The following is a 19,062-nucleotide window of genomic DNA, read 5'->3' on the forward strand; positions in this document are numbered from 1 at the left end:
TCCCCATTATTTCAGATGTTTGACATGGACTTATTGTTATCAACTTCACTTATAGTAACTTTCACGAATATACTGCTATAGGTAACTGTTTAACATCAAAGTAACGAGGAGGGATGCGGAAAGCATTCTCCTCTATCAATAATGTAATTTATCACTAAAATATGAACGTTTTGATGATAAATTGTTCGCTCTTTGTAGTCGAAGTACAGAGCTTTTTATACAAATCAGACTTTCTGTTTGGCCTCTATGACCAATTTCCTTAACCTCTTACTCGAAGAACCCTTGTAAACTAGATAACACCATATATTAGATTCCATACAAAAATGTTAATTTACGCGCCCTTACCTCTTTGGGGTTGTACTGCGGCATTTTGTAATACTGACGCATTTTGTAATAACTTACGCAAAATGTAATAAGGGGTATCAGCATTTTGTAATAACTGACGCATTTTGTAATAACGTCTGCAGTATTTTGTAATAAACCAGTCTACGCGTTTTGTAACAAGGGTATCAGCATTTTGTAATAAAAAATTGTCTACGCAAAATGTAACAAGGGTATCAGCATTTTGTAATAATTCGCACTTTGTAATAACAGTTAACGCATTTTGTAATAATTTTAAAAACTTTTCCCGGTTTTAAAGCATTAACAGATATTTTATTGACTTTGGAATGGTATTACAAAGTGTGTGTTTACTCGTTAAGTAAGTACAAAAATTGATCGCTCCCTGACTTCCATTTCAAATTAGAATGACTTAATTTTAGATAGCTGTCAATCAGTATTTTTACCAACTGATCATCTGAGGCAGGTAACTACTAGATTTTGACTAGTTTATTATCATATAAATGAGAGAATAATTGGTATACACAGTCAGTTGATTTATTAAATAGAGGATAACAACATTCTTTCTGATGTACATGTATTGCAGACAACCAGCAATCAACAGGTAGATACTCAGATAAAATAAAATATAATAACATAAAATAAATTACTATACATCTGCCTTCGCAAACAATAGAATCGAGCTTCCGTAAAAACGGGCACGTAACGGGCATGCAGTAACCCCTTTACTTTCATATTTGATAATAAACATTGCATCATTGAATGGCTCCATACTGAAACTCCATACTGTACTTTGAAAAAACTTCTGATAAAAGAAACAGAAGTAAATGTATTACGACTGTTTGCAGGTGAAAAATATTATGAGGTAATAACGACAGTTCACCAAGACGGCACTGTACAAATCTGGCACGACATCGCTGCTCGGCTCGTACATCCGATGTTGAATGACCGCGCGATGTAAACAAAGATGGCGCTTACCCTTAACCCGCTCGCAGAATATGCCTTTAAAGTGTATGGAATAATGCATCGGAAACGACGGGTGCATATATTCTTGATAAAAAGGAGATGTATGATATAGAAATACCGGGCAACGCGCTGACCATTAACGTTTGTTTGTGGGCAAGGGCGAGAGGAAAGCCAAAAATTAACGGGTGAGGCTTGCCGAGCCCGTTAATTTGGCTTTCCTCGAGTCAACGCCCACAAATAACGTTAATGGTCAGATCGGAGTCTGCTATTTCCATTATATTACCATCGAACGCAAGGAAACCGTCAAAATTTCCGAAAATTTTAGGAGCGAACGACAACTGGGCCCCAGAAACTGAGCAATACGCGACGCACTGTCACGCGCGCTGTCAAAAATTGGCAAAGCCGGAGATGTTTTCAGAAAAAAGTATTTTAACTTGACCTACAAGTGCTCCATTTTATTTTGTGATTGATTATGAATTACGTTTAAGCTGTATAATTACGATACTTTGAGTCGTTAATCTTATTATCATATTCACGGGCATGTAATCAAACCATTACTGTGTATTTTTGGTCAGTCACGTGGTTTAGCTCGACCAATCAAAATGCGACGGGCAGGGCATGGTAATATAATAATAACTATTACGAAAATACCGCAAAGTAAGCATTCAGACATTAGTGCAACGCATCGCCGGACGCGCTAAACGCGCGCTAATGACTAAATCTATGTGTCGTTATACATTCTTTGCGTTTTTTCATAATAACCTTAACTATACTGAAGTAATCTAAAGTAAACAAAATTAAAACTAAACTCAACTCAACTCAACTCAATTAAACTAAACTAAATAGTCAGAATAATCTGATGTTTTAATGATTTGACTTGTTAGTCCTCGCGGACGAAGTCCGGCGGGGACTCACAGATTGGGTCCCGTCCATCTGTGCGTCCGTGCGTCCGTGCGTCCGTTCGTCCGCAGCCGTTTCTCAGACACTGCTGAACAAATTTTGTTCAAACTTTGCACAAAGGCAAAGCACTGTGACCTACAGATGCACACCGATTTATTTTTCGATACGATTCAATATGGCCGCAAGGTGGCCATATTTTTGCGATTTTTCATGTCTTTGAGCCATAACTCAAACATCCTTGAACCGATTCTGTTCAAACTTGGCACAAAGGCATAACACTATAGCCTACATATGCATGTAGAATTATATTGCGATACGATCCAATATGGGCGTGAGGCGGCTATTTTGTTGCGATTTTTTCATGTCTTTGAACCATAACTCAAACATCCTTGAACCGAATTTGTTCAAACATTGCACATAGGCAAAGCACTATGGCATACATATGCATGTATCAATTAACCTTGCGATAGGAGCCAATATGGCTGCAGAACTGCCATTTTGTTGGAATTTTGCATGTCTTTGAAGCTTAATTCAAAGGTAATTAGCCATTTCGGATCATATAATGAAACAAATTAATGTGCACAAGAATGCAGCCATATCACGTTTAAACAAAATCAGTCCATCGAAGGACAGTGACCTATGTTTATGTTTTAAAGACATAAAAAATCACACCAAAATTGAAATCAAATGGCTGTCTATTGACTATATGGATCATAGCACAAAATTAGTAGACATGCATATGTATGCCATAGTACTTTATCTTTGTACCAAGTCTCAACAACATTGGATAAGGAATATTTGCATATGATTAAGCCTCAAAGACATGAGAAATCCAAAAATGACCATCTAGCAGCGATATTAGGGAAAAATGACAATCTGGCAACCATATTGGAATATGTCACGAAGTACATTGACATGTACATGTATGCCATAGTGCATGATCTTTGTGCCAAGTTTGGACAAAATCGGTGTAATGACAACAGCATACCCGATCCCATACCATTTCTAAAATTCCACCAAAACATGTGTATAGTATGTGCCATCATGACACTAGAGGCAGTGAGGGCATCGTTAGGTGTGATATAATCAAAAGTTCCTTCAATGGTCATTACCGGCAGAGAGGGGTCAATTTTATTGAACGTTCCTCAGATTACTTTATTATGCAAGTCAGAGGCCTGATGCATCCCGCATCAATATCATTCCACAGCTACGTAGACCACAGCTACCTAGACACCAAAGATTATAACAAAATGGACAAGCGGGGACTGTGTAATCAACGATGACTTGTTTAGCTACTAAAGCGGAAGTATATCTGACCTGTTGAGTATGTATGTATGTATGTATGTATGTATGTATGTATGTATGTATGTATGTATGTATGTATGTATGTATGTATGTATGTATGTATGTGTGTGTGTGTGTGTGTGTGTGTGTATGTATGTATGTATGTATGTATGTATGTATGTATGTATGTATGTATGTATGTATGTATGTATGTATGTATGTATGTATGTATGTATGTATGTATGTATGTATGTATGTATGTATGTATGTATGTATGTATGTATGTATGTATGCATTCATCTTCGTGGGTAGGGAGGGAGGAAGGGAGGAAGAGAGGAAAGAGTGCCTGAGTATGCCTGTCTATCTATGTATCTATGTATCTATGTATCTACCTATCTGTCTGTCTGTCTGTCTGTCTGTCTGTCTGTCTGTCTGTCTGTCTGTCTGTCTATCTTTCTATGGCTGTTATCATTTAATGATAATGGCAGATGGCAGGTATAACCAGTAGGATAGCGAATCAAATTTAGCTTAATCTTAGTATCGCAGGGCAGCTTATCCTAGCTCGTTGGCTAGACAAATTTTACCATAGGGCGATAGCATAGATTCAAAGGATGAAGACAACGGGAAAGAAATAGATCTATGAAAACAAAACCATGGCTCAGTAGATATGAATTGTCACCTTTTACATACAAGGAAAAGTGGCTGGTCTGTCGAGAGAGCTTTATTTTGTACTTGTTTATGGGATGATTAAAATAAATGATCATTCAGTATTTTAATTGACTGCTTCACGTCAGTGTTTATTTCAGTATATTTTGAAAAATATCAGCTGTCAGCATTGACATATTAACGTGCCCCTCCAATCTTATTACCGTAAATTATCGACAATCAATTTAGAGAATCACATATCATACGTATAGAAGTTGCTTAGAATACTGCAATCTTTCGTACGTTATTTTCCACTTAACCTTCGCACACCAAGGCCCTGTGGTGGAGTTGACATTTGGAAGTACCATCTAGCATGACGTCTGACTTCCTAAATTAACAAAGACTGTCCACCATACCAGTATAATTTTTGAATCATCAAAAAATACTTTTCCAAAAATATGCAAATTATGGTCACGTGACCTAATTAAGTATTCAAAATGGCCGCCAATATATAAAATATTGTATTTTTTTAAATATATAACTTTATTTTCATAGGAATTCCTCATTTATTCATCATTTTTCATCACGAAACCTGTTTTCTATCACGTCAACATGGACTGAAATGAAATTGTGACAAAATTTTGAAAAAAACACTGATATTTTGTATCATTTTGACCTGCTAAGTGTAATGTAAACAAAGGCTCTGTATATTAAGTGTTAGGTCGGTCAAAGCATAACGTAACATAACATCCAGGAACTAATATTATGAAATATTTCCCACAGTAAGTATGTATACTTTGAATGACAATGACACACTTGTCCCAAAATATGCTACTAATGGTCATGTGACCTGATTAAGTATTCAAAATGGCCGCCAACAATATAAATTTATCATTATTTTTACATGTTTTCCAATTTTCCAGTAAAAGATAATCAATATTGTATCATATCCCAATGCTTAATCACTATTTATAGTGCCATGACCATGGACATTGATGTAAACTTTATATATTATGAAAAACTTTACACAGATTTGATAAAACTTACACAAATTTTGTTGTCTTCACTCATAAGTGAAGAATTACACACATCGCCCTTGAATATGGGAACAGACAGGTCAAGGTATCCTATTTCATAACATCTGACTATTGAATTTATCAAACTTTGTCCACAATTACAAGATATTTTTGGAATTGTAGTATTACAATTACCCCAAAATATGCAAATACTGGTCACATGACCTCATTAAATATTCAAAATAGCCCCTAACATTCTAAATTTACAATGATTTTCACATATTGCTTCTCTTTCTGACGACATTCTAAAGAATTTATCCCTTCCTATTTCTCAATAATGTCTAAATGTATATGAGATTCCGTTGTCTACAACTGATGGTTCCAGGAAAATGTTTGTACACCGTCCCTCCACCCTACAGCGATTTTGCTGAATAAACTTGTCGATATTGTAACACAAACGTTTCGATATTGAGGTGGGAGCCTCAAGGTTCTTTCACATTTTTATACATAAAAATTCATTTCTTTTCAAAGCTTTTGCGTACTCTTTTGGCCTCCAAAACAGATTGAGCTTGCATGGAATCGCCGCTAGACAACTGTACGCGACCGTACCTCTAAGTCTTAAAACGGATAAACAAAGACACAAACAAAATCACTATCCCAAAAATCATCGTTTCGGACGAAAAAAACATCAAAATAAGTGTCTCACCATTCGTAAAATATCGTATATTTAATGTTCAAAGACTGAAATATGCTGAGTTGAATTAGATTCAAACATGGAAGGGAGGAAAAAAACTTCGTGACCGAAGAACCAACGTGCGCGATCAAAGTTTCAAAATGGCGTCGCGACAAACTCAACAGCATTCCGAAACATCAAAGCACAAATTTCGAGTAATGTTAGAATGAAAATCGATTCTAGAAAATAAACTTTTAGGAAGGTATACACCTCGCAAGTCAAAATTTACGGGGAATTTTACGGGTTGATTGGCAATTTTCGTTGTTCAAAAAACGCGTGGCCGACGTATGGTGGCCGCCATCTTGATTTTTAACAACAAATGCATCGTCGAAAACTCGGGCGTTTTCTGCAACAGAACTGAGTAAACGACAAAAAAACGCGCATACTACCAATTTTAAAATCCCCATCGCTGATTGATCACGCCAAATTCGTTTAGATTTATTCTTATTTCTACAAGTAAAAGGGGGAAAACTTTCGTACTATAAGGTGCCTCTTCCTACCTAGCGAGGTCAAATTTGTTGGGCGAAAATTCGACGGAAAAACACGGAAAATCATAGAAGAAAATCTAAAAAGAAATTACTCTCAATAACACAGTTTCTCAGTTGTAGCAGAAATCCTGGCTATGGTAACGAAGTTACCTGAGGAGCAAAGACATGACAATAAATAAAAATACTCCGCACCGCAAGATGTTGCCAAACGCTACTGATGGCGTCCCAAAGCAAGCATTTACATCCGTAACGCGCTTCGTACCAACGGTAGAGCAATTAACACCTTTAAACAATAGCGCACGTGTCGCGTTTCCAGACCGGTGGGTGGAGGGACGGTGGTTTGTAACATCATTTTTATGAACCCAATAAAAGCTTCGTTCAAATCACTGTGTACACTAATATTACAATCATTTTGCAAAACTCAGAATTTGATTATTCGAGTTTTGCAAACTTCATCCAATATACATGCAAAAACATAAGATACACAATTTTATTGTAACCAAAAACAATATTTATTGTTTTTCTTTTGTAAAAAAATAAAAATAATGTAGCAACGCCCTAAAAATCAGACCGAAACCCTCAAAATGTCACAAGGGAACCATTTCTGGATAAGGTTGGTGTTGTTGCATGTACATCATTAGTATAATAAAATTAGGTCGTAGTATACAACACTGTCAATGTTGATGATGTCGCTATCTTTTATCATATTCTGAGCTCTGCATGTCATCTTCAAGCCTTCCTCTTTCCATCCACCAACAGTAATATTGAATAAAAAATGTAGAAAGGTCTGCAGTATATTGTCTTTTCAAAGTACAGTACTGTATGTAAAACCAACAAAAACTTTCTCAGTTGTTTTCTCAATTATAAATCGCATAATCTCATTCTGTCTTCAATTGCATTTTAAATGTCAACTCAGACCCCCTTATATGGCGTTAATATGATAACCTAGCACCGGTAGTGAGATATAATCTCGATATCATTATATGCTATCACATTTTTACGTATTCAGAAACCACAAAGCATTTAAAATACATACAATATCAGCGGATGTTTATAATTATTACAAAATGCGTTAACTAATGTTACAAAACGCGTTTTATTACAAACGCTGATACCCTTATTACAAATCGCGTAAACAATAATTTATTACAAAATGCTGATACCCTTATTACAAAATGCGTAGACCATTTTATTACAAAATGCTGATACCCTTATTACATTTTGCGTAAGTTGTTACAAAATGCGTCGTATTACAAAATGCCGCAGTACAGGGGTCCATTGTCGAGTCGTTTGTGCGGTTAGCCTTGAGTTTTAAGACAAAATGATGACAAAACGACACAAGTTAATGATTTGATGACACTTTACCTTAGTTCATAGATGACTTTCTTACAATAGTGTGCAAATAGAAGTTTTAAAGTAACATACAAGGGTAACAATAAGGAAAATAACAGAGATGTAAAGTAAACTTGCTTTTTAAGTAAATATACATAGACCTACAGTCTTTAGACATTGGCGAAAGGGATTTTCCATGGGGCTTCAACTTCACAATAGCAAAACATTCATAATGTTAACCATAACCCTGTCGATTTTCTTGGTTTCTTTCGAATACAGCAAATGATTTCGCTGAAAAATGTCCACGCTTAGCCCGGTCGGAGGGCTTCATGCACCTATTAGTACATTTATGAAAATATAGTACAACAGTAATTTCAAGTATATGTAAGTAAATGGACATCTGGTTTCTGGTATTTTGAGATGCACGTATGCTTGAGAGACACTAATACATAGACAGTGTTTCCAACCTACTTTATCTTGTAGTTTTCTTTTCCAATAAAAGGTGGACAATAGAATTCCTGCCAACGCTGCTATTGGAACGAAGACAATAGTGACACAAGGAATAAAATAGTTCCAGTGCTTGAACAGGACGACGGAACTGTAATCACAAGCAAAGGAAAAATAAGAAAAGATAAAAATGTATTTGACTTTCAACTTATCAGGCCAAATCCTTTTATGGTAATTTTATCCATTTGTAATGTTCATGGCGACAAAGACGGGCAAACCAAAGGTATAGATACTCATACGAGTTAGCGTTGTTATTAACCCAAAGAACGACATGGGTATGCATAATAATTATAATGATGTAACTTACATCACGGATGGATAAATTAAGCGTAACATAGAGAAAAAGAAAAACGGAGATATATAAAAAGTGTGACTTTACCTTTCATTTTAAGATCTTTCCCAACCACAGAGTACTCTTCATCCCGTCGAAAAACAGTGTGAATGCCTGGCATTCGTAGAACCAACATCATTTGTTTCAAATGTGTTTATTTCGTACACGAGTATAAAGTCATCACTTCAACCAGTTCGTGTTTGTTCAGAGTCAATCTGAGCCTGTATGGATCCGGATTTCCATCTAACACGTGCGCATGTCATACTAATGCAGCTGCCTTCGCTCACTTCATGAGGGGCTTGTACTGTCATATTAATTACTGCGGTATCTGGAGAGAGAGAGAGAGAGAGAGAGACAAAGACAGAGAGACAGAGAGACAGAGAGACAGACAGACAGACACCAAGAGCCGCACTTTCACGTGACCGAATAGATTTAAATAAAAGCAACCTCTCTCTCTCTCTCTCTCTCTCTCTCTCTCTCTCTCTCTCTCTCTCTCCTCTCTCTCTCTCTCTCTCTCTCTCTCTCTCTCTCTCTCCTCTCTCTCTCTCTGTTCACAGTATATTTGCAATCTAATCAAAATGGGCACATTTGCACTTTATCGTTGTTAGTTATGTTATATATATCTATATATATATTATATATAATATATATATATATATATATTATATATAATATAATGTGTGTGGTGTGTGTGTGTGTGTGTGTGTGTGTGTGGTGTGTGTGTGTGTGTGGTGTGTGTGTTGTATGTGTGGTGTGGTGTGTGTGTGGTGTGTGTGTGTGTGTGTGTGTGTGTGTGTGGTGTGTGGTGTGTGTGTGGTGTGTGTGTTGTGTTATCCGCAGACTTACATTGCACTTCCAGGTAAATGATATCGCTTTCCATGCCATGTGTTCTGTCGTAGAATGTATTAGTAGCTGTGTCAACTTTGATTACCCTGCAATCCCCTAGTCACGTTGACGATGTCGACTACTGCGTCACCATACTCTGAGCCATCAGCGAGAATCCATAAAATTTCCACGTCATTTGGATTAGCGTCGATCACATGACATGTCAAAGTCAGTGACTCGCCTTCTTTGACAACTGTTGCAGATAACATTCCTTCAACGGAAGGCGGATCGAACCAACAATTATGTTGTATAGATATATTGAATAAAATTTGCATGTTTTCTTCCTAACACTCAATCATCAATCAATCACATGCAGGCATGGATGTGTACATGTATCTATTTGTCATAACTGGATCAATGGCTATTTTGTAACTGACACTATATGTTTTTCAGATTAATTTTCCCTATTCGGTCTGGTGCCGTGTAATGACTGTAGAATAAAACTTACACTACACATCGATTTGAATGGAATTGCTTTTATATCCTTTCGTTCCATCCCAAAATGTATTGTCAGCGATACAGTTCTATAGGCCACCCTGGTTTCTATTGACATTTTGAAGTTCGAGTAGCGCCCCATCATGTACTGTAATATGTCCGTACTGCCACTGTACGTTTAGGTTATCGACTGGATTTGCATCTACTTTACAGTGTGCAAAGTACGAGTCGCCTTCAACGGTTGTTTCTACGAGAGTTGATCCTATTTTGTCTGTGATTTCAATGTCCGGAGGATCTGAACCAAATACAAAGATAGCTTAAAGTTGGGAAAAACGTAGGACAATTACAGGAAAAGGACACTTTTTTAGAGACAGGATATCTTTAAATCTTTTCGACTTAATTGTACTTTTCTTTTTCAATTGGCCGAGTTGCTGATGAAGAGTATCCTGTTATGTGTCATTTTCTTAGCATTCTCTACTTTCCAAGTAATCCTACTGACAATAGCTTTAACACGTTTAACTTACACTGGACGTCCATAACAATGGTTTCTTCACATGCAAGCTCAGACCATTTCGGAGGGGGTAGAGTATTGTGTTCTAGTTGGCAGCTGAAAACTGCACCGTTGTCATCTTCGTAGAGCGTCGTGTTCCACACATTCACGTTTCCGCTTGTTCGAGAAACTTCATTGCCATTGCTGTACCAGACGAGATCGCCAGGAGCATTGTCGTCGAGTTCGATTTTGCAGTTGAAAGAGACATCAGCACCCGTGATAACTGTGGAATCATTCTTTACCGAACATTTTGTTCTACTATCTGCGAAAAAAATTGAAGGAAAAATCGTATGACACCGGTCTTGGTTGTAATAAACGGAAAGTCGCTTCACAAGACACCTATCTCGTCTTGTATATGCTTTAATGTGTTTTGTGTCTATATTGTGTTTTGGCTGTTGATGTGAACATTAGCAAACATGTTCTTAATTTTAAGATAAGCCACGGCGAGACGGGGGCGTAGTCGAATTTGTCTAAGACAGCCGTGACCCGTTGAGCCATGTTTCGAAAACAGTGCGGTCTCTTCCTCAGTCGGCTGTAGATATATCTCTTTCGTTTTTTTATAGTGTGTCTATGATGTTGATCTCTTGTTCTTATAGCAGAGAAACTAGAATATCATGTTTTGATCGTTTTGTGTATTGTTTATTGCATCGTTTCTAATGTCGACGACCTTCGCTTTAATCAGTGTATCGATTATGTTTTGATTTCTTTTGTATGCGATGATCGGTTGCTGTGGAAGTAATTTCCTTTGTGTTTTGTCCTTGTTTATGTTTCCCCAGTTTTCGCACATTGCAGTTATTATAGCTTGTGTTTTATATATATATATATATATATATATATATATATATATATATATATTATATTAAATGTATATAGGCCTAAATATATAAGCATATATAATATAATAGATATATATATATATATAGATATATATATATATATATATATATATATATATATACTATATATATATATATATATATATATAAGAAACTGTAGGAATTCAGGTGATCCCCAGTGGAGCGTGGAATGGGGTGAAGATAGAAGAAACTTGGGTTGAAACACACTACCACACCTGGTTGTTAGGTTCCAAACGTATTATTATACCTCAAACACACGTTTCGCTCTAAATTTAGAGCTTCTTCAGGTGTTTTCTCGAGGTTGTGAGTACGGTCAAAACTGTCTGGACCTACGCCGAGAGCTGGAAATTGGCGCGCTGGAAGTCATAAAAAAGATACCCCGGTCGCCATACATCCTAACTCTGATCAACACAGTACCAGCGATGCTTCAATAATCGGCATCATCCAAGTCAACAAACAGGATGACAAACTACGCAAACATCCAGAATCACAATGGACCAAAAAACTTGACACACTGTCCTCCAGCTGGCCTAAAATAACTGTAATGAATGTTTAGGCCAGCTGGAGACAGTGTGTCAAGTTTTTTGGTCCATTGTGATTCTGGATGTTTGCGTATTTGTCATCCTGTTTGTTGACTTGGATGATGCCGATTATTGAAGCATCGCTGGTACTGTGTTGATCAGAGTTAGGATGTATGGCGACCGGGGTATCTTTTTTATGACTTCAGCGCGCCAATTTCAAGCTCTCGGCGTAGGTCCAGACAGTTTTGACCGTACTCACACCTCGAGAAAACACCTGAAGAAGCTCTAAATTTAGAGCGAAACGTTGTGTTTGAGGTATAATAAATACGTTTGGAACCTAACAATTTAACCAGGTGTGGTAGTGTGTTTCAACCCAAGTTTCTTCTCTCTCTCTCTCTCTCTCTCTCTCTATATATATATATATATATATATATATATATATATATATATATATATATATATATATATATATATATTATATATATATATCTGTGCTAACAATTGAAATAGTACGTTAAAATTGAACTGAATGAGTGGCTATTTTGAAATATGTTGTAATTAGCTTGACGTTTTTCACTGGCTTATGTCCAGTTTTCCGATTGGCTTATGTCCAGTTTCCCATCGGCCTATGTCCAGTTTTCCGATTGGCTGATGTACTTATATTCTGATGAGATTCAAGCCTTGTTTTGAGTTGTACCACTTTGTTGAAGGTATATCAGTAAAGGAAAGTTGTATTTAATCAGTAGGGAGATGCTTAATTCTGTTAGTGATAAACATTAGTTTGTAGGTGGAGATAGAGGCTTGTACAAATACTTTGATAATCTAGGGTTGAATTTAAATGTCATTTAAAAAGGCCTAACACAGTGAGGACTTTGACACCTGTACCAGAATTTGGAATGGGCCAGAGCAAATATGGCGTCCAGTGATTGCACTTGAGCAGCGATACTAACTACTTATTCTTACTGCCTCATGCAATTAATTTTCTAAGTATCTTTCTTCGTGATTCATATTTGAAAGACATTCTGTGTGTGTGTCTCTAGATTAGTTGAGCAAATATTAATGTGATTGAGGGTGGGAGACAGTTTTACTGGCAAGATCGATTGCTACGGCCATGGAAGTATTATACTTCCATGCTACAGCTGTATACAGCTGTACTGCGTGAGGGCGCCCTCAAGGAATCCATCAGATTTTGAAATGGAAAGTTTTACTTGTTGGTGTACAAGTCTAATTAGTACGCATAACACCAAAATAAAAATATCAAAAACTATAGAAGCTGATAAAAAGGATCTTCAGACTGATTAAATAACGGTAGTCAGAAGGTTTGACAAACTTTACAAATATAAATAAGGGAGCCTTCAGTAATTATAGGGGGCTGGGCCGGAAAAATTGGGGGCAGGGTCACTTTTTAGAAAACAATTCAAGGGGGAGGGTCACTTTTTATGAATCTATCTTGGGGGGAGGGTCACTTACGACAGAAGCTGATTTTATGGCCAAAACTTTGATTGTCCATGTGATATTTCCTGAATAGCAAATCACCAACAAAATACATGCACATTATAGACCGCTCAAAAAATCATAGTTTCATCATAGACCACAATGCATAGTGAATCGACATTACAATTAAATTCCAAAATCAAATGTGTTGCACAACCATAGACCACTCTAGTCTAATCAAGAAAATTAATATCAATAATCAAGCATACATATATGCACAGATTAATCTAATTTTGTACTAACAAAAAAATCATTCACAGTTTCATCATAGACCGCAATGCATATTGAATCGACATTTCAGTGAATTTCCAAAATCAAATTTCTTGCACAACCATTGACTTGTAACCACTCTAGTATAATCAAGAAAATTTATATCAATAATTAAGAGTACACAAATGTAAAGATTTACCTATTTTTGTATTGGAAAAACTATTGATAATTTCATCATAGACACCATGAATAGTGGTGTGCGCGAAATTTCCCCAAGGCCAAACTCTCCCTGTAATTACTGAAAGCTCCATAAGTTATTGAAGTTAAGTTACTTTTTTCAATATTACAACAATCTTCAATCCGATCTTGCAGCTATTCCATTGGATCGATTTACTGACAGCTGGTACCGTTGATGACTGTGTGGAGACTTTTTATGATTTAATTATGCCAGCTATTAAAGACCACGTGCCGCAAATCAAACTTCGTCGCCGCGTCCCCCCCCTGGTATGATGCAGAGCTTATCGAAGCTTTAAAATTGAAAGAACTTAGACATCGTGCCAAAAGACGTATACCTGTGCCTGAGAATATAGAACTTTTCAAGCAGGCTCGTACCTCATTCCAGAAACTGGCGAAATTGAAATACAATGATTATGTTGCATCTGTTTCAGCAGATGTCAAGTGCAACCCCAAGCGATTTTTCTCCTTTACTTCAGCTTGTATGAAAGGGACAAAATCGCGTATTCCTGGTACTATAGAGTTGGATGGACATGAAGCTTGTGACGAGCAAGCTCAGGCCGATATTTTCAATACCTTCTTTGAATCTGTTTTTACAAATGATGACATCAATACCATTCCTGAATTAGACACTCAATTACATGATCCTTTGCGTAAGTTCACTATATCTGTGTCAGAGGTGAAGTTAGAACTTTTAGCCCTAAATGAACATAAGGCAATAGTTTTAAAAAATGTGCTGATGCACTTTCCATTCCACTAACTTTCATATATAATCGGTCTATCCATGAGGGTTGTCCCGACAAAGTGGAAGAAAGCTTTGGGTGTACCTATACACAAGAAGGGTATTAAAACTAACGTTAGAAATTATCGCCCAGTGTCCCTTTTGTCAATTGTTTCGAAAATGTGTGAGAAAATGATTTCAAGGCATGTATATAACCATGTTAAGTGTGTTTTGTCTGAACAACAGCATGGTTTTTTGCCTGGGCGATCATGTGAATCTAATCTATCTGTCTTGCTTAATGAAGCTCGTATTGCTGTTAATGAGACAAGACAGTTGGATGTTATATATACAGATTTTTCCAAAGCTTTCGACAAAGTAAATCATAATATTTAGTTTACAAACTTAGTAAGTATGGAATACAAGACGCCCTCCTTGACTGGTTTAGTAGCTACCTAACTAATAGATCCCAGGTAGTTAATGTTAAAGGGTGTAGATCAGACCCTGTCTTAGTTAAGTCCGGGGTTCCGCAGGGGTCACAACTGGGACCACTGTGTTTCATTCTTTATTTAAATGATATATTTGGTAATTTAAATGTGGCTCCTTAGGCTTTGCAGACGATCTGAAGTTGTTTAAGATAATACGTAGTGTGAATGACTGTTCAATGTTACAAGAAGATATCAATTACTTGTCCACATGGTCTGAGAAATGGAAAATGCACCTTAATTATGACAAATGTGTAGTACTTCGTCTTTCATTGAAAAGATTGCCAATTGAGAGGGATTATAATATTGATGCTCACAACTTGAAGACTGTTTATAGTTACAGTGACCTAGGCGTGACACTAGACACAAAGTTAACTTTTTCAACTCACGTTGTTTCAATTGTCACTGATGCTCGAAGACTACTTGGCATGCTAAAAAGGTTTGGCAAACGGTTGTCAGTGGATGCATTGCTCATGGTTTACAAAACATTCATTAGAACTAAACTCGAGTATGCATCAGTTGTTTGGAATAGTATTGACAAAGTGTACTCAGACAAACTGGAAGCTGTACAGCGTAACTTTGTTAAATATTTGTGTTATCTTGTAAATGTAAGGTTTGATGATTATTCATATGATGATATGTGTGTTATGTTTAATTTACCAATGCTGTCTAAAAGGCGCACTTATTTTGACCTTGTTTTTCTTCACAAATCAATTAGCCCTTCTTGATTGCCAACCAATTTTTAATTTACACATTCCTCGGCGATCAACTAGACAGAAACGGACATTTCATGAACCTGGTGGTAGAGTTAAATTTACTAGCAATTCACTTTTTAATCGCATTCCAAAGCTATATAATAGTTTTTATCAATGTCTACCAATTTTTAACATTCCTGTTTCGAGTTTTAAAAGAAAAGCTAAAAGCATTTGCTTTTGAATTTTTACTTTGTCCTTGTTGTGCATGTCATTTGTTTTAACTTGCTTTCTTGTCCTGTAACATCATGTTATTTGTATTTTTTACTAAAATCCTCCTGTAAGTGCGGATGTATATGGTTTTTAACTGTATCATATCTGTGTTTGAGTTCGAATAAATAAATATAAATAAATAAATAAATATAATATATATATATATATATATATATATATATATATATATATATATATATATATATATATATATATATATATATAGGTTATATCCTTTCTTTGCGAACACTAGTGTTTTCTTTGTTTTTTTCATTTGTTCGCTGGTGTTCTAGTCGCGTAATTGTTGAGGCGAACTGTTTGCGATGCGACTAGAGATTAAAGATTTCCTGTTGTTTTTAGCCATGTTCGATTAATCGTGCATTAAGTATATTGACCTTTGAAACAAAGTTATTTTTAGTGTTGCAGGTTTTGATGTAACTTAGTGTTTTTTTTAATTTGAACAAGCTTTAAAGAGTAAATTTCGGGTGACATTTTGTTCTCTGTAGGAATTCAAATGTGTCGATTCGTGTTTTTATTTGTTATTTTGTGGAGTCCATCGAGACGTGTTTGAATTTATCTTTTTTCGTCAGCTTGTGTCGCATTGTGTATCGGATTCTCATTCTCCTAATGAATGTGTTTGTGTCTTGTACGAGATAAACTCTGCGAGGACGATTTGGTGTCTGGATGAATTTCAACCATTTGCCAAGTTCATTGATTTTATATCTGCTGTTGTTAACTTGTGTGATGATAGATTTTTCATTAATCTTAGATTTATGGCGTTATTTATGTTTATACTATGTTCAGAATTTGTACGGCATTTTATTGTGTTTGAGATATTATAATAATTGTGTCTCTTGTAGCTTGATTTCTGGCTTTTTTGTGTTTGTTTTATTTCCTGTTTCTGTATTTGGTGACACAGTTTTGTTTAATTTGAACTTTGCCATTGTTTTGCGGTAGTTCTCTATTTGAAGACATTGGTGGCCCTAATTAAGGTCTTTGGTATGGGTTTGAAAAGACAAACTCGGTTCTGTTCATCCCCCTGGAAGTTTGCAATTGTGTTTTGTGTTGTGTTTAGTCTGTCGCTTGGATTATAAATATATTTCTCTTGTGGCATTTGGCTGCCTTTTGTGTTTTGGAATCTTCATAACTATCAATCTCTGTTTGTTGTTCGGCGATGAACGTCTCTTGTTTGATTGAGCTATGCTTGATGCAGCGGGATGTAGTCAAAACACAGGGTGAAGAATAACTTGTCACAGTAGTGTTCAGATGCTGTCACTTATTGATGAGATCAGCACTAGGCAGTGGCCTGGTAAGTATGCTTTAAGAGTACTTGTAGGCTCCTCGGTCTAGTTGATGTGTTGCAGAATCGCTTTAGAGCTATTGGTTATCGCCCCCTGTAGCAAGTACATTGAATCGAGCCGGTGTCGAGACTTCTTGATTTTACGTATTTTCTGAAAAGTTGCGCGTATTCTGGAGTCGGACTGACTGGAATGTCAGGTCGATGTCGGCCTTGTTGTCCCGAATTAATGCCAATATCGATCAAGAAGGCCTCGAACAGAGATTTTGTGTTGTTCACGGTGAGATATTGTGATTGCTTGTGTTTGAGGACTACTTATCTTGTATTGAGTCGATTGTGTTGAGTTCATTTGTAATAAAGGGAATGTGACTTCACACAACAACTTTTCTTCCTCAGTCACCTAAAGAAATAAGTATACATCTTTCTTATTTTAATGTTGTGTCGATGTTGTTTGATCTAAGTTCTATTGTTATCTTATGGTTGGATAGCGATGTATTCATTCGTTGGTAATGCCTAGGACTTAGACCTTTATTAGCATATCGCTGATATTTCCATTTCTTTTGTATGCGATGATCGGTTGTTTAGGAATAAATTCCTTAATGTTTCATCCTTTTATATCAATCCCCATTGCGCTTCTTTTATAGCTTGTGTTTTTGTTCTATTTTTGTACGCTGGTGTTTCTAGTTGCGTTATTCGTGTGGCGAACATTGTTTGTGATGTGATTCTAGAAAATTTCATGTTGTTTGTAGCGACATTCGACTAATCACAGGCGGCCGAGACGTATATAGTTTTTCTCACAATTTTCTCTATCCGTTCATCTGCTTTTCTTCATGCTCTGACTGATCGAACTAAATATAATGAATAATTATATAACCTGACCTTGCTTCTTGACTCCTTTTTTGATTACACACCCAATTGCAAGGACGTTTGTCTCTCATATACCCTAGTTTACGCCCGAAACACAGGTCCCCGGCCCCGCCGCCACACTACATTATGTCCCCGCGATATTAATTTGTGTCGACGCTCTTCTTGATCGGTTTTCAAACTTACTACAATGTGTACAGTTTTGAAAGCTACACTATTTTAAATATCTGCATCGGCCCCTTCCGAAAAATGGACGAAAAAGCTACTGTGCATGATTCAAACTATAATATATTTTACCTATAATGACATAAAGAAAAGCCATTGCTGTCCGTGATCTGTTTAAAATATCCGTACACTCGTATTCACCTCCGTCGTCTGACGCCGTGTTGTGGATTCGAAGATTATACACGTTTCCTTCGCCAACGATTTCATAGTGTCCTGTATAGGGATCCTCTATATCTTCCCCTAAAGCTATCAAGCGGTTTCCACGATACCATGCTTTGAAGACAGGGGCGACGTCAAAGATGCAGTTTAATTGTGTAGAGTCCCCAGCTAGCACTAAAGTGTCAACTGGCTTTAGGATGAATGCAGTCGCATTCCTGAAATCTAAAGGGTACATTTTGATAATTATTTTGATATTCTGTTGCGTCTTACATCAGTAAACCGGGACAACTTTGCAGTAAACTTTGTACAAGCTATTAGTAGCGCCCATGAAAATATTCTTAATATTCTGATTTTTTGAAAATCTGAGTAAAACTGAACTTGCAACAACAGCTTTGCCAACTCGCAGGATCAAGTATGAATAAAAGTTTTGGACAGATGTATAAAACGCATTCAAGGCGGAATTGTAGTGTAATTAACTCACCTTGATTGGTAGACTGCATATAACATACAAATACTTACCTAGGAAGATGACAGTGTAAAATAAACCAATGTAAAGAGCAGATAGTCGAAAGTCAGCCATAATTGCTGCATCAATATAATATGGGAGTTCTTTGTTTTATTA

At 36.5% G+C, this 19,062-nt stretch overlaps 1 protein-coding gene and 1 long non-coding RNA gene across 2 annotated transcripts; both read right to left on the reverse strand.

Annotated features, from left to right (window-relative positions):
- Nucleotides 1–7,641: 7,641 nt before the first annotated feature.
- Nucleotides 7,642–8,868, reverse strand: LOC139125696 (uncharacterized). Its single transcript, XR_011550337.1, has 3 exons — nt 8,590–8,868; nt 8,175–8,301; nt 7,642–7,674 (listed from the first exon to the last, which is right to left on the reverse strand). It is a non-coding gene; the product is annotated as an uncharacterized lncRNA (long non-coding RNA).
- Nucleotides 8,869–9,884: 1,016 nt separating this feature from the next.
- LOC139125702 (kin of IRRE-like protein 3) lies at nt 9,885–18,959 on the reverse strand. The gene is made up of 3 exons (XM_070691807.1): nt 18,354–18,959; nt 10,386–10,673; nt 9,885–10,156 (listed from the first exon to the last, which is right to left on the reverse strand). The coding sequence occupies exons 1-3, from the start codon at nt 18,673–18,675 to the stop codon at nt 9,951–9,953; spliced, it is 816 nt and encodes a 271-aa protein (XP_070547908.1). The 5' UTR covers nt 18,676–18,959; the 3' UTR covers nt 9,885–9,950.
- Nucleotides 18,960–19,062: the final 103 nt, after the last annotated feature.

Source organism: Ptychodera flava, chromosome 3 (genome assembly GCF_041260155.1).
Source record: "Ptychodera flava strain L36383 chromosome 3, AS_Pfla_20210202, whole genome shotgun sequence".
NCBI lineage: Eukaryota > Metazoa > Hemichordata > Enteropneusta > Ptychoderidae > Ptychodera > Ptychodera flava.

What these genes read in the sequence shown, in the direction of transcription:
- LOC139125702 (XM_070691807.1), bottom strand. Translation starts at nt 18,675, where the DNA reads ATGTACCCTTTAGATTTCAGGAATGCGACTGCATTCATCCTAAAGCCA. An exon ending in TTTTCTTTATGTCATTATAG is followed by an intron (nt 10,674 to 18,353) that starts GTAAAATATATT and finishes TTTTTTTCGCAG; the next exon opens with ATAGTAGAACAAAATGTTCG. An exon ending in CATTGTTATGGACGTCCAGT is followed by an intron (nt 10,157 to 10,385) that starts GTAAGTTAAACG and finishes TATTTGGTTCAG; the next exon opens with ATCCTCCGGACATTGAAATC.